The sequence below is a fragment of the Dermacentor andersoni genome, chromosome 2 (assembly GCF_023375885.2).
Source record: "Dermacentor andersoni chromosome 2, qqDerAnde1_hic_scaffold, whole genome shotgun sequence".
Lineage (NCBI taxonomy): Eukaryota > Metazoa > Arthropoda > Arachnida > Ixodida > Ixodidae > Dermacentor > Dermacentor andersoni.
In genome coordinates, this window is record NC_092815.1 from 25,628,814 (window position 1) to 25,644,710 (window position 15,897).

The 15,897-nt window shown below is 46.1% G+C and overlaps 2 protein-coding genes across 3 annotated transcripts in view; one reads left to right on the plus strand and one right to left on the minus strand.

Moving 5' to 3' along the window:
• The window catches only part of LOC126542575 (uncharacterized), a 145,785-nt gene extending 135,569 nt beyond the window's left edge, over positions 1-10,216 (plus strand). The window contains exons 6-9 of the mRNA XM_055077340.1: positions 1,236-1,426; positions 2,321-2,442; positions 4,043-4,257; positions 4,371-10,216. Of these exons, the coding sequence (XP_054933315.1) occupies positions 1,236-1,426; positions 2,321-2,442; positions 4,043-4,257; positions 4,371-4,747 (905 nt within the window). The 3' untranslated portion in view covers positions 4,748-10,216. The remainder of the gene's footprint in view (positions 1-1,235; positions 1,427-2,320; positions 2,443-4,042; positions 4,258-4,370) is intronic.
• A 187-nt stretch (positions 10,217-10,403) lies between these two features.
• The window catches only part of LOC126542573 (motile sperm domain-containing protein 2-like), a 57,430-nt gene continuing 51,936 nt past the window's right edge, over positions 10,404-15,897 (minus strand). For both annotated transcript variants that reach the window (XM_050189713.3, XM_050189714.3), the window contains exon 14: positions 10,404-11,092. In XM_050189713.3, the coding sequence (XP_050045670.1) occupies positions 10,940-11,092 (153 nt within the window). In that variant the 3' untranslated portion in view covers positions 10,404-10,939. The remainder of the gene's footprint in view (positions 11,093-15,897) is intronic.

A 15,897-nucleotide genomic window follows, 5' to 3' on the forward strand; every position in this document is an offset into this window, starting at 1 on the left:
TTAGTGATCCCACAGCAACATAGGGGCAACTATAGATATCGTATATATGCGATGGCCCCAGGTTACTTTTGAACATTTGGGGTTCGTTAGCCCATGAACTGGAAGATCAGGACGCAAGCATTTTTGCATTCCGCCTTCATCTGAATGTATCTGCCACAGTGAGAAACCGAACCCGCGACTTCGTCAACAGCGTGCAGCAACAGAAAAGAATAGCCATGAACCAACGCAGTGGGTTGAAAATTACTACGAACTCGATCATTTAGAAGCATAGACTACATGACGCAGAATATGTCGTTAAGCCGTTTCGTTATGTTAAGATTCTAGTGTAATGAATGCAAAAAAAAAAACTGCTAGCACCTACATTAAGCTTAATTTTTACCTAGCCCTGAGCAAACAAGTGATTGATCTCCATGCGAGGGGGAAAAGTAAAGCGAACAGCGCTTAAATTCTAAGCTCCTCCACCCTGCTGGCGCTGAGCCGTGCTCCCGCATGGGTTGCAGATGATAGTGCTAGCCTTTCCTCCTTCCCCACAAGAACCACTTCTCTCTCTCTAATCACGCATGCAACATACAGAACAGCATGTCAAAAACTATCATCAATGGCTCATAACCCCGTGAGCAATGGCTCATACCCCCGGATCAAAAACTACAAAAAGCCCTCGTTGCCTGGGCCGAAAGGGTCGCTCCTTGTGAGGGGCCATCCTATGAGTCTGGCCTGCCAGATCATAACTGAGCAGAATCTCAATAAATTTCTTACCACCACCTCATACCCCCGTAAGCAAGCAAAAAATGTAATGACTCATAGTCTCGTAAGGTTCATGGCGATTCACTCTGCGTGAATTAGCTGCGATGACACTACCCTTGTTATCGTTGTCATTGATTTCAACATGGATGTGTCGCTACCGAAAAGGGAGCGATTTGCGCATTCCGTGTTGCAGACACATCCGTTGCGATGCCACACCGAACCGGCCTAACCGACCACTCAGCTGCGTACGTGGATCTATTTAACATTATCGAAGAATGTGCTTGCAGTTGAGAGTGAAATAATGACTACCGATCAAGACAATAAAGAGTTCGTACCTTTGTTCAAAATTACGGGTCACCTCAGTGTCACGTGCTAAACAGCTTCGCTGGTCAACCAACTTCACGGAGTGGAATGGCTCATGATTTTAAGAATGTGCGCTAACCGACCTATATGAGCGCCGCCATCCCGACTGTTTCTCCTCGGCCGTGCAGTCTCTGCGCGGGCGGAGCGGTGCTTGGCGAACGCCTCCCGCGTGGTCGTCAGCACGGGTCCCTTCTTCGGGGGCAAGATCGCCGTCGAGGACAGCAACGACGACGCCTGCCTGCTGTTCGGCGACCCCGGCTCGCCGCAAGACGCGTACACACTCGACATCGACCACAAGCGTTGCGGAAGTCGACTGGTGGTCAGTACACGCATTTTTCCTATCGCGGCTTTTTCTCTATTAGTTCAACGAGGCCTGCCGATACGAATTCAAAAATTTCGGTTAGACACGATAATACACGATAACGCGATAATAGACATGATAGACACCATAAGACACGATAATAGACACGGGTCTGCGCCTGTTTCTATACAATCGCACCAATCCAACTGTCGTACGCGTTGTTTATACTATGCCTGGTAATGATTGTTTCGCAAAGACAACTGAGCCAAATCAACGTGCTGGTTGAACTGCAACTACTATTTTCTTTATTTTAACAGGAATATTTAGCTTTCTTGGAAGGATGCCTATCTGTTACAATGTATATAAACATGCCATTTTCGGTATGCGAAATTATTTTCTTTCCCATACTCGGTATATTTAGCGCGTCTTAGATTTTTTTCAAAAGCGAATGTTGTACGCAGACGAAGCAAGATAAAATTGCTGGGCGTTTCACTGGTTTCTTGAAGGAAACGCTTCTTTCGATATACCTGAGAGCGACAACTGGTGGCCTACAGATAGGTCTCTTCCCTAGCAAAGGATTGACAAAGGAAAGCTTCTTTTCGGTTAATTCGCTACCTGTTGCTGGCGCTCAGGAATAAACCGGATTTCAACTTTCTGTGACCTAGCCTTAACGCCCTCTTGGATAAATTGCCTTAGCGGGCGACAGACTCTCATTGCCGCTACCTGCAGTCGCCTGAACGGTGAGATCGAGGGCTGTACGTGCGAGACTATACATGTGTTGTCAAAGCGAGAGCGTTATTCGTTGAAAGCACAATGCCTTCTAATTGTAGTATAAATAATAATGAATTTTAGTAATCTAATCTAATCAACCTTTGTGCCTGCTTGTTGCCCTCTTCTTCTTGTTTTTTACAGAACGGGTCCAAGATGGAGACGAACATCATCGTCCACGAGAACCGAGACATAATCACGCACAACACGCGCCGCTACTTGGTCGTCTGCAGCTTCCTGCCGGACACTTACACAATCACAGCCTCGTACGTATACCCCCCATACCCACATTATGGCAAAGCAGCAGACCTTTAATCTACATTGTTTAACATGCCTATAAATCAATTTCATGAGCCTTAATGGTTAGAAATATTAGGGTTAGTTATACTGTCCGTAAGTATATGTTTATATGGGTTCACTTATTTACCTCTCGGTGCCTACTATGCGTTTCTAATGTCATCCCTTCTTTTTTTTTTCTTGACGCTTCAGTTCTTAAAATTATTTCATCTCACGACTCATATCTATTATGAAAGATCTTTAAGAATTGGGTATATAAATCAAAATGATACAATGAATAAATTTCGTTTGCGAAATTTAGCATCCTGAAAAGCAAACACCGTGAAAAGGCTTAATTGAATGCGTAAAAAAAAGTAAAAAAAAGAAGAATTACAAAAACTGGTCGGCCAGCATGAATCAAAAAGCATGAAATAAAACACACACAAATTGATTGGGGCAATCGGCTTGCAGCACTAAGAAAACCTTGATGTAAGCGCATACATCTCTGTGACTTAATCCGAACGTTATGCATGAGAAAACGAGACAGAATGGTCAACTTGCAAGCGTAAACTCTGGAGTACTCTAAGGAAATGTGTGACTAGTAAATAACGCAGCCGACAATCAGGAAACCAAAAATGAAGCCGCAGTTTTGTGTCTCTACGAAGTCATGCCAAATGGTAGAAAAAAAGAATTGTCCGCTGTGTATCTTGATTTTGAGAAGTTACCGCAAGCTAAACACGAGACTTGAAGAAAGGGAACCGCTTCCTGTTGTCCCTTTCTTCAAGTCTGGTGTTTTGCTTGCGGTAACTTCCCAAAATCATGAAAACACCAACTGGGCTAACGCCCACACACTGCTACGCTATATCATTCCATGAATTACTGCAGCCGTCATATGAAAAAATCCAAAAACGACCATGTACCATGCATTGGGTGCACGTTAAAGAAACTTAGCTGGTCAAAGTTAATTGGGAGTCCTTCACTGCACGTGCCTTATAATCAAATCTTGGTTTTTGGCACGTAAAACCCCAGAATAAAAATATATATCAAGCAATTGAATTCGGGGGTTTTAGGCATCAAGATCACGATTTCATTATGAAGCACGCCGTAGTCGGGGACTCCGGATTACGTTTCACCACCTGGGCTTCGTTAACGGGCGTCTATATATCTAAGTGGAGGACCGTTTGTGCATTTCGCTCCCATCGAAATGTAGCTTCCGTTGTCATCTATCATATGTCCCTCTATAGTTATGTTATGAAACACTACCCAATGTGGAGTTTCGCCCATTAATAAGGAGGTCTGTGTTCATGTTTTTTATACCTTGTTAGTCATTCATTCCTTTGTATTGCTTTTGCTAGTATTATGATAACAAGAACCCATCAGAGTCGGCAATCATCTGTTTCTACGTGTGTATGCACACTCCCCTCTACAATACCTCTCGCCATGAGGGTACCACAAATTAATTAATCGCGTGATTAAAGCACTCCGACAGAAAGCGCCACACGACACACGACTTCAAGCCATGTCAGTGCTCACGTTTAGCTGTACCGTCAAGGGCTCTGTTAATGGCAATGGCACGTCGGCCTTTTGCAGGGTGAACCTTCCCGTGGTCCGTGGCAAGAAGAAGAGCAACGTGGCGACGCACACCAAGGTGCCGGGCGGCCTGCTGCTGGCCAACGCGCGGCTCGAGACGAGCACTGAGCAGAACGAGGTGTTCACCTACCAGCGCTACAAGGACAGCAACGTGCGCGACTCGCGCATCGCCGCCGAGCAACGCAGCAGCACCACGCTCGACAGTGACGCCAACGGTCAGTGTGTCGCGTTTCCGGCGCTATTAGAGCCATCACTGCAAAATTCGCCCTGGTAAGGGTAGCTGTAGGGACACGCTTCCTCAACGCTTCGCCGTCTAACTCTCTCCCAGGCACCCACGTCACAGGCAGCATGGCGCTGGCTCTCCTGCTGGCCACAACGGGTCTCGTAGGCTGCTGCGCCGCGCTAGCCTGGTACGCAGCTACGAGCCTTCAGCAGCGCCCCAAAAAGGCGGATGCTCACGCGCCGCCTTCCGAAGACAGCGGCCGCACGGCAAGTGAGCCTAGCCCCATCGCTCCCGTCGACAGCGGCTCGGCGGACGCCGGCGACGAAGAGAAGCAGCAGAAACTCGTCGTCGACAAGCAAGACGAGCAGCTGGAGGAACAGCTTGAGCAAGACGATCAGCTAGAGTCGTGTGTGGTCAACTTCATCACCATCGAAGGCAAACCAGTCGCGCTGATCCCGGACTCCACGGCGAGCGAAGTGTGACTGCGCGCTCATTTCCGTGCATAGTTCAGTTACATCGCCGATGGTGTCGCCTTCGCCTCCCGATGTCATCGAATCGCGACCCTCGCACGCACATTGCGTAACGTGCAAGGGTACGACCCCCTTTCTTCATCACCACATGGCAGCAGGTCGCGGGTCGAGGACCACGACATGGGTTGTCTCAATTTATCCCGCCACTCTTGCTTCGCCCATTTAACAAGGCCCGTCGAGTAGTCCACGCGCCGCGCGCCTGATTTTACATGTGCTATGAAAAAGAAAAGTGTCCACAGCACCATTTTACACATATGGAAAAACACGAACATATTATTTTAGCGGCCTTTAACCTGACGCACTGAACATTACGCTATAATCAAGGCTGTGGCAACTTTTAGTGCAATAGTAGAGGCTCGTTAGCGCAACACACCGCATGAACTGTTGTTAGCACTGCCAGCATTCATTCAAGCTTGCGGAATGGTCAAGAGTTAAGACTGGCACATTTATCTAGCCGGGAAACGCGCGTTACCGTTGCCGAATGTGCACAAAGGAGGCGCAAAACTCCGGGCTAGCGGACCTTGTGCCGGTGTCTTCGGTGTCAGCGTTTCTCACACCGGGAACAGGTGAGAAGCGTCCTCGTGAACTTTTGGCGCCACCTTGCTTGACGGTTGAAGAGCCGAAAAGACTTTTTTCTGCCCATGTCATGTCCAGTACCATTATATGTGCGTCCACGTTTGCTCATGACAGTCTTCCCGAGGGTGTCTACTCGTGCTGGGATCCATCAAAGAGGCGACGACGACGGCGAATTTTCCAAAACACTTGGGAAACACTCTACTCGGCTCTACTTCATGGAAAATTCCCAACCGCAAGGTTGCATGCCCAAATTGTTTTCAGAGAATGGATTCAGAGATTCGCGATAACTGACTTACTTTGTCAGCTCCAGCACTGAGCGATATAGATAATACGATATGACACATAATGTTACTGAGCAAGCGCTTCTTAGTCACGGAACGCATCATCACGTAGGTCACAATGCATCACCAGTCGCTGAACCAATCCATGAATGGGAGCGAAAGATTACACTGCTGCAGCAGCTCAACTATCGAACCCACGTTCGTTGCTCTGTAATGCCGAGAGCACGTGTAGCATTCGTTTGCACGAGCCTGGCATTCAGAGGATAATAACTACCCTTGTGTGCTGATTTTGTCACTGCGTTTTGGAAACTTCTATTCTGATCACATTTTTACGCACTTTTGACCCTTCCAGGGATTGCTGTTTGAAATATACAAAACTCCACTCGCTTAACGCACACACAAGCCTTGGTAAATTCTAAATTAACATGTGCCTACGCACACGGTTCAGTTTCTCGCAAGAGCTCCCCTAAAATTTATTTTTATTAATTTCCACAGTTCTAACTTCGAAGAGAAAAACATCGCATTTGCATCGGTGATGCGCGCCCGCACCGGCAAAAAATAACAAGCTTAGCAACTCATATATTTTATATTTACCCGAAAGGCGTTTCTTTTCTCATAGAATCTACGCCTGCTTCTAACTTGCTGCTGCAGAAGTTGCTGGCTGTTCATGCCAGTAATTTCAGTTGACGATGTTGTTGATCCGTTCCGTGAGAACTAGGTTTACTTTGATGAAGCTGAAGAGCGAGACCTGTTTGTTCGTGTTGAGGCTAAACATTGTTCTGCGAGAAACATACACCAACCAGCAAAGACCACAGGACAAGCGCGAGAATCTTTCAAAACTTGTACGTTATGTTGCACTTAATAAACATACTAGGGAAGCGATGCGAACATGCAGCCCAGGCCAGTTTCCTGCTTATATGTTCACGTTCCCCTCACCGAATATGCCTTTGCTAACTGCAAAATAAGGCACCAGCTGAAAGCCTAACATCTGTCCTGTCATCCTCTCTTCACTGATTTGTGTATCTTTTTTCCGGTAGCGCAATGTTTAGTCTCGACTATGATAACCATCCTATATTACCAAAAATTTACCTTAATCTTAACCTCAAATTTTCTTTAAGGCAGCTAGAGAAAACTCATCGTGCAGTAGCGTCATTGTTGTGCAAAGAATACATATATCCCTCAATATGCACCACATGCGATATTACAGTTGGTTTTGGGCAAAATTCAAAAACGAACACGCTTCCCACGTTCTACTGCATGGCCCTGCGCGAGGAACGCTCACGTTGTGGCAATTTTTCTTCAATAAAGGCAGGAATGCGGCCGGTCAGATCGCTTGTTAGCAGAAAGTGCGCTTGGTTATCGATATCATCCTTCTTATGCGGAGTCAGAACGATTCTTCCGACAGGTATTTTTCTAAATGTTTCAGCGCCGCATCATGCAGTGAGTTATTGAAAATAGTCAAGTCAATGGACAATAGTGTTTTCTGACGCTTCAACGACGCTAAATACAAAGGAACACCAGACAGGAAATTGGGATCAAGGTTGCCGTGCAGTGGGATAAATATCGTTTTCAATCATTTCTTTTATCACCTCGGTCGGCGTTTGTATTGTGTCTGTGCCATTATTTCCGAACAAAGGAGGTTTCGCAATAATCTCGACTTCTTCACGTGGCGCTGCATTTCATAAGGAACAAGGTGTAATGCCTGATGAAGCAATTAGAACATAGGGCCTAGCATTTTCCTGGCGCGTCGGTCTACTTCAGTGACTTGTGGAGAGCGACAAGGATGAACTTTGTTGTACAAACGGCTCGTTGACGAGACGTCATCACTGGTGACACGTTGTGCGTTGCTTTAGAGTTGGGAAGTTCCCTACATGCACTGAATGTGCTCCACTAGGCGTCGCCAGAGCTTAGGGAAGCAAATGTGCCCACCTGTGCAGATTGCTTCCCGTACCATTTGCCAAGCTTCTATGGCCAATGAGGGAAATCAGCGTGGTATCATCTACAAGGTGCAATGACAGTGGTTGAAACCGTGCCTTACTTATTGGTAGGAAAGGCAAGATCTTTCGACAGGGAAACCATTGTGAACCAAGTTTTGGCCTTCGCGTTTTCGCTGGTTTTGTAGATGCGCTCTAATGTGCTATTTGCTTTGAACAGGGTGCTACTGAAAAGAAGCGAATGCTATGTTACATTTAAACTGTATGAACGTGTCGCAGCATGTGCCCCTTTTTGGAACTACTTTATGATTCGATAATTCATGGACGTGACGTAAATACCTTGGTTCCACCAATGTGTGACCTATAGAATCGCGCTTAATTAGGAAGCGAGAACCGCTAGGCCTTGAAGACCATGTAATACTGTGGGGACTTATGATGCGAATAGTCGGTGAAGTGTCTACCATTTCTAAATGTAGTTTCGCTTTGATAACTGTTTGTGACCTGACAAGCATATTGAAACCTGCAATTACTCTCTCTTTTTCTTTCTCCGCGTACTTCCGTTCGAATTCAAAATATTTCGAAGCTGGAGCTACATGCGAGCCATGGCATGTTTTCCGTCTCAGAGGTATTGCGCCATTCAGGAATGGGCGTCATGGGACAACTGTGCACAAGACCCTGCTGATAGAACACAACTAAATGCATGATGCAAGACTGCCAATACTCGTTTAAGTTGTTAAAAATAACAGTGAATAATTTTTTTACATCCCGCAACTGCTATAATCCTGGCCTTTTGAGGCTACGCTCGACCCACGAATTCTTCACATTGAACTGATAAGCAAGCATATGCGACAGCTGAAGCTCTTTGGTTAGCTTAGTTTTGTCATTGTCTAAATTTCAGTTCTGTGCTGCCTCGCCAGAAACGGCGCAGGAGAACACAAATGCTAACACGCCTATCTTCGTCGTGTATAGTTGTTGCGAGGCTGACATAATTCATATTTTCGACACAATACACGAGGCAGATCAAGGCGCATTGGCACAGAAACGATGTGACTGGCGCAGCGTAGTGAAGGCACGATGTCGTGGTCAACAATTGTTTGATTTGCCTTCTATGGTGGCGCATACTCACTGCGGGGGATCGGCCAAGATGTGGACGGTAAGAGTGCAGCGGTTTCGCCGTCGTCTTCAGGCCCGCTTCCGAAACTTTCATTTTGACTGCAGCACGAGTTCGGCGAGGGGGGGGGGGGGGGGAGTGGCGACAGGCACGCGAAAGTGCATTCGCTTTCATGTCCCGCGCGTCTTTTATGAATAAAGCTGCGACTGCACATCTCTGCTGCAGTGGTGGGTTCAATTTCGGTAGGTGTTAAACGAAGACAGAACTCGCTGTCTTATGCTACGTGCCCTGGACTGCCAAGGCTCTTTCCAAGGCAACTTTGTGCTGGACAGAAGAAAATGTGATTTCGAGCTAACGAAAAAAAAGATATTTTGGGCCTTCATAGAAGTGGTAATTACTTGCGACAAAAAAAAGAAGATTAGCGAAGAACCACTAATGCAGTCTCTAGCCGTAATCTGCACTGTAACTATGTTAGGCGACAGTCGGCTCGCGTAACAGCCTAACAAAATGGCCAGCAAAAGTAAACCTAAGAGATGGCTTTCAGCTACGCATTATTTTTTTTAATCCCTTGATATTTCTTCAGTTTTACTTACAATATATCCCTCCAAAAATTCGTGTCCTAGTAGTCTACGAACACATGCTCTTTAGCCTGGTTCTCTTTTTTTTAACGCAACCAACTATAATTTATGGGACGTAAAGGTTTTCATGCAGGATCTATTGTTAACTGAATGGGTACCCCTCCTGCTCCTCCCCCACGCGAAATCCATAACATAGGCTTTCCCCACCAGGTGGCACATTATATGTAAACCACCTACTACGGACACCCTTTCTTTAAAAAAAGAAAGATACTGTGTTGCGCAACTCTCCGCAGGGGCGCAGAGAAAGAAAATCTCCCTAGACGTATGTTTAGCCCTCATAGGACGGCGTCTCTGCACGCAACTACGAGCAATGCGGGCAGTGGTGTCACGCACGTACGTCAGCTTCATGACAGGCCTCTCAGATGTGGAGGGGCTGGTACACTCCCCCGACGTGAACCAGAGTGGTTTCTATGTGCGGGTCATTGTAGGGAAGAACAGCAAACTAGCAGGGTCGCTGAACAAAGCACGAATTTTGTTTTGAGGTAGCACGCATGCCGTAGCTGTAGCTCTCTCTAAACGTTGAAATACTGTTCATGTTTTGTTGAACGAGCAAAGCGAGGCGCGAGAATAAAACTTATGTCCAACTCCAAAGGATCCCACAACTGCATGACTGACCACCCTATTCAGACATTATATGCGTAAGATCTACTCGTTTCGGGGATACAATTAGAAAGGGGCACTTGCACATGGGTCCTCGCGTACAGAGATTTCACTTATGCGAGAATGTGTCAAAGCGAAAGGCCGCGCGGGCGAGCTTTTTGGGAGCTGCACGTAATCTTTGTTCATATGCCTTGAACTGTCTGCTCATTCGTGCTTTTCTTGACCACTCGTACCTATAATTGTACCACCGCTCGTGCTGGAATAAAACAGTTGTTAGTTCACGCTTTGTGTCCAAACTTGTGCTCATCCTGCTGTGCGTCTCAATACATGCCAACGAAAACGTCAGCATTGTGTAACCAACAAGCCCCTACTGGAATTTTTTTAAGGTTGTAGTCTAAGTGGAGGGTGAATATGTCGAACAATAATTTCATGCTGCACTCCTAAGGCGTGATCAAGTTGACACAGCGATTCATAAAACTTTCTTTAATGTTGTAACACCGCAGTCACAAATGAAAAAAAAAAAAGACAAGGGCAGCGAGTTTCGGACATTAGTTGCAGAAATATTTTTCTGCACACTCGTCCTCATGAGAATGTCTGCAAATAAACTGCCGTTACAAGTAACCAAACTGTGCGATAAAAAACGTGTTATAACATCGGTCACACTCCCTATACAAAGGCAGATACGTCGGCACATTTTATATGCTAACAGTCAACAACTTTTATAAAGATTTGTTTATTTAAGTTGCACATGAACACTGATAAATAAAAATTTGTCAGGTCCGGCTCCTTATATGCAATAAAAACAACGACTAGGTACGCACAGTCGCAGCTGAGTTGACACTCCATTCTCTCTTTTTTTTTTTTTTTTTTTGTTCGGTCCCATTTTCTCGGTCACGGTTGTCGGCGTTCACCCGCTCGCCTGGCCCGGTTCACTTCGGCTGGGGGGCACGGTGTACTTCGCGTTGTTGACAAGGGTCAGGCCGTCTACAACACAACGGAGTTTTTCAGCAGTACCACTCGGTGGCCGACTGGCAGTTCTTGACCACGATGAGCATGAGTAGGTTTGCCCCGACCAGCACCATGGTAGCGAGTAAGACGTAGCCGAACTGGTCCTGACGCCGAGAGATCGCGCTCATTTCCTGGTAGACATCGCCAAGCTGTCAAGAACAGAGCAAAGTGTGTGTAATTTTTTTTTCGCCCTGTTACTTTACTGCAGGGTAATGTTCACTTAATTCATGCTAATCTTAATTTATCAGAAAACTAAGATAACATCCAGTGCGATAACATGCGTGAAATGTGAAGGCAGAATTGGTGAGCACTGGAAAAAAAATGAAGCAACAGTGCGTCATACAAATATGCACACTATAATCACACTTCGGTGGTAAAAAAATGAATGGCGGGGCGGCTTCGCACGCAGCGAAGCCGTCACTCAATGTGGCAAGCAAAAACAGCCCATCTGATATAGAAGCTTAAATTGCTTGAACGCTTTGTGGGCATGCGCGTTGGAACTTTCCATTCACGTAATCTGACGCTCTCCCTCTTGTCGTTTGACACGAGGTTGCCAAGGTATTATTTACGCCCTTGAATTTCGATTCTGTTAACAGTCACTTCGCTACTATGCCCTGACTTGCTGTTAATTTTTTTCCTTTATTCTATTGCTTTCTGCGTTTTTGTGATCTACAGTGTCCATTCATCATGCTAATCATACCTGGTACAACGTTTTTTCTTTGTATGCTCTTTATCGTAATTCTACGTAGAAGCAGTGGATAACGTAACTAATAATTATTTCAGTAAATACTTAAATATTTAAAGAAAGAGGACACACCGATGAAGGAAGAGACACACTTGGCCGAGTTCAGTCTTGGAATTAATTTCGCTTATCCCAATGTTTCACCTTCTAAATTCAGTTATACCAGATTAATGCGCATAGAACAGGACATCGATTTTTTTTTTTCAGGACGCTGGCACGAGGAAAAGGTAAGGGGGGGGGGGGGGGGGGGAGGCGTTAATGAGTGCCATTTTCACTTCGATAAAGTGCATCTTACAGGCCGCACAACCCCAATATTTCCTTTCTTTTTCTTTCTTTCTGCCGCTTTGCTTCCGATGCCATTAGATATGCAACGTCACCAGCTGGTGGGCCGCACTGGCAGACCTGTCGCTGCACACGTTCCGTCGGCCAGCGCAGGTTCTACAATATCCGCGTTGCGGTGGATGGGTAGCAGACGTAGCACCGATTACGTGGCGTGTTGCTTAGGAGCGAGAGACCAGGCCGCGTTTTTAATGGCGGCTCCCGCGGCACGTAATCCCACTGATATCACCAGTGGATTTTAACGGCAGTCCTGAGCATACTGTCACGCGAACCACGCGGCTGCAGTTGCCGAGTCTTGCGCCGTGGAGCAATCTATAAGTGAGTCTGCATTTGCACACACGCCGAAATCGAGTGCGAAGGGAGACGTGCCCGAAATACCGCCGGAGAAATGTCTGCCGGGCGCACCGCCTAGCATTTTCACATCGTAAACTTGCAGTCGCCGCTTCTTTGATGTTCGAAGCTGAACCGGACGCCCACTAGTGGCGTCGCGCGGAGCTGCTTCCGGCCTTTCCTGAGAGCTCTCTGCGACGACAGACGGCCTCTCACGCGCACTCGGGAGGGGCTTCATTCGTGGGACCGTGCACCACCAGCTCCCTTTCAGCGGAGCTCAAATTAGTGAATGCAGCCTCTGCTGTGAGCTGAAGTGTCTAGTTGTCGGCATCCATCGCCTACGTTTCGTATGAACTAACCAGTCAAGCTGAATCAACGCAGATGGTGCGCAGGCAAGCCAATCCGAATACATTGCCCAATAACGATAGTAACGATAGCAGCTGTTGTAGTAAGCACCATTAAGACTTCACCCGCGATTGGTGGTTTTTATTTAAAGTCTGAAATGTCACCAGGCACGTACCCAGTCCCCCCCTCCCCCCCACCATAAGCAATATGACTGCCACCCGTTACCTCAACTCGTTTTCCCTAATTGTACAGCACTTTTCCTGCAAAATTGGCAACTGAAAACAAAAGTTGCGAGGAGTTGAGAAATTAAGTGATCTACTAAGGGAGAAAGCCAAGGCAACAGCCGAACAGGAAGGCAAAGCGAAAATTTGCAAATTTAACCGTTGTCTGCGAAAATAGTTATGGATCAACATCTTTTCATTTCAAAAAGAAATAGAGAAAACATCGCCGGAAGTGAAGAACAATTCCGTGTTCTGAACGACGCTTGTACAGTTATCAGACGAGCCGCCTGACGTGTCCACTTCTCTGCTGTGCTTATGTAGGGGTTTTCCTAACCTTCTGCGGTGGGCGCAGTACATCTAGAACCGCAGCGTCCTGCGATTTACGCGGTTGTACAGGACTGGCGGCCATGCATCGTTATGCAACTTCCCAAATAATAATACGAGTCGGTTTTGGCACATAACTTGGTAGAGCAGTAAACTAGGGATACAAAAGAATTGTGACTGCTCCGCAAAAATATATTTTTCTATAATTCTTCCAGAACTAATTCAAAAAACACTACCAGAAATCTTTATTTTACACTTTCGCTCGTTTAATTGTACTTGGCAAGGTTATTCCTGCGCTTCTTTCCTGCGCGAGTCCATTTGATATGGTTCCTTCTTTGCCAAATAAAGGAGAGGTGTATCTCACAGACGTACCTGTGAGATACACCTTATTTCATCTCTTTTGTGGGTTTACGCGTCTTCATGGCGAAAAGTGAGCATTATTCATATCTGTACTAGAAAAGGTACCCCTCCCCCTCATTTGCATAAAAAGTTACCTTGGTTTGTCTCCCCCCCCCCCCCCCCCCCCCGAAAAAAGATCCTGGGTACGTGCCTGAATGTCACCATAGGCGCGCGTTAAACACAAAAATGTCTGTCGATGCTCACGCTTCAGCAAAAGATTCGCCTCAATGTGTATAACACCCTTGAAACATTGTGCAAAAATTGTCCATTCAAAATTCTCGATAGTAACAAAGTATAAAATCGTCTTTAAAATTTGCCTGCACCCGCTCTACATGTTAGAAAGGTTAAAGCAACTATTTGCTGAGCCATAACCAAAATTTATGCTGAGCCATGTTCAAGGCAAGTCGTTCGGCACCCCGGCATTCCCACACTGGTTACGTCGCACTTTAGAAGGTTTTCGTTGATAGTGACCCCACATTTGCCTTTGCGTAGAGGATATGAAAGCGAACTCTGCGCTTGGAGAAATACTCACCACTATATAAAGGCAGAAGTTCTCGTGCGTTAGTCCTGTGAATACCAATGGTCCCGAAGTACTTGCCGCGAAAATATTGTTCTAATAGCTTTATTGAAAAGGAAATGGGGGGCAGAAGCAAATGCCGGACTCAAGTGCCCATAAACGTAGTAACCGCGTGTCTGAATCTACTGCCTCAGCCCGGTGAAGTTCCATAAATTTAGGAAACACTTACATGAGCAAAATCCGTGAAATAAATTCACTGCCTTATAGTCACCTCTACTGCTCAATTACAGGCTTTTCTGCCTATGTGTTTATTTACTTATTTTTCCAGTAAGAGATGCAGGCCCGATCTTTCTTTTTCTCGACAAAGCAGACATCGTTCTCCAGTGCATGGATTATATTTGCAATAACAAACTTTTCACTGCCTCCTGATGCGAGGTGTAAGGACTGTATTAGTACAAACGCTGAGACTAGTGATGGCATCAGTTCATGAGAGCCCAGGAAATACAACTCTGGTCCCTGCACGACCCAGGTATGTAAAGTCTAATCCCGGCTATATAAAACGCAACTATGTTATGTCCCGCTCTGTAAACCCTAATTTCTAATCGATATGCATCAATCGGAGAAAACCACAGGGTAAGTGTTGAAATTGTCCCTATTGGCCACTTGATATGCTCTTTCATTTCCTAAAAGTGACTAAGAATTAAAACCGATCTCCATCTAACGACCCCATCATAGACCTGTTCTAGATGCCGTCCTATCTTGTATGTTTGCTTTTGTTCTTTTTCTCAAAGTAAGTGCTGCAAAAGATAAATGTAAAGAAGATAAAACCCCAACTAGCCCAACATTGTACATTGATAAACTGAAGCTGCTTTTGACGTTCATGGAAACCACACGAAACCGATGCGAAATCGTCGCTTCCACCAGAATTCTATGGTAGCGCAGAAGGCGTGGAATTATTCTTCTACATATAGAAAGCCATTCAACAAGAGCGACTAGTGCCTGTGCAGTGTCTCCATTGCACTCAAGTCCTGTGGAGCATAGCGTCCCTGCAACTGCACCTCACTTCGTGCAAAGCGTAGAAGTCGCGGCTTGCTACCGCTGGCCCGCAGCGCTTCCTCCCTGCTGCATTTCCGTGGTCACTGTGAATGCTGACTGCACATTTTCTTACTCTCATCTTGCGCTTGCTATGTGTTGGCATCCTTGCCGTACGATGGGCCGCGACAATGCCCACACCGAGGGGAATTAAGAACGAGAGGCACACTACGCGTTCGTTTTGCACTTTATTTGCCTTGAAGTACTTTAGTTTGATAAAGGGCACGTGTAGGAACTGCTTGCGCCTCGTACAGGAAAGTCCTTTCCTTGTGAAACAAAAAAGAGGTGCTCCATACTGATCCCTGCGTGCTTTCACTGTCTCCGTTTCGAATATCTCTCTTATGGATTATTTATCTGCTCATGCAACGATACCTTAACTATGACTTCTGCTGAAATAAAAACAGTTGCAGTAGTCGCGCTCTTCACGCCCCACACATATAAACCTAGGTCTCCGTAACATTCCAGCAGCTGTGCTCGCTTCCAAAATCAGATACTCTGTAGTCAACACTTCGCGTGTGCTTTATTTTGTCTATCTCTACGCGCTGTTTTCGTGCTGTACTAAAGAATCGACTTTCCTTTAAAAATCATTGAGTGACAACCAATGGTAGCTTTCAGCGAACATATACGTAATTCATACACGTAGTG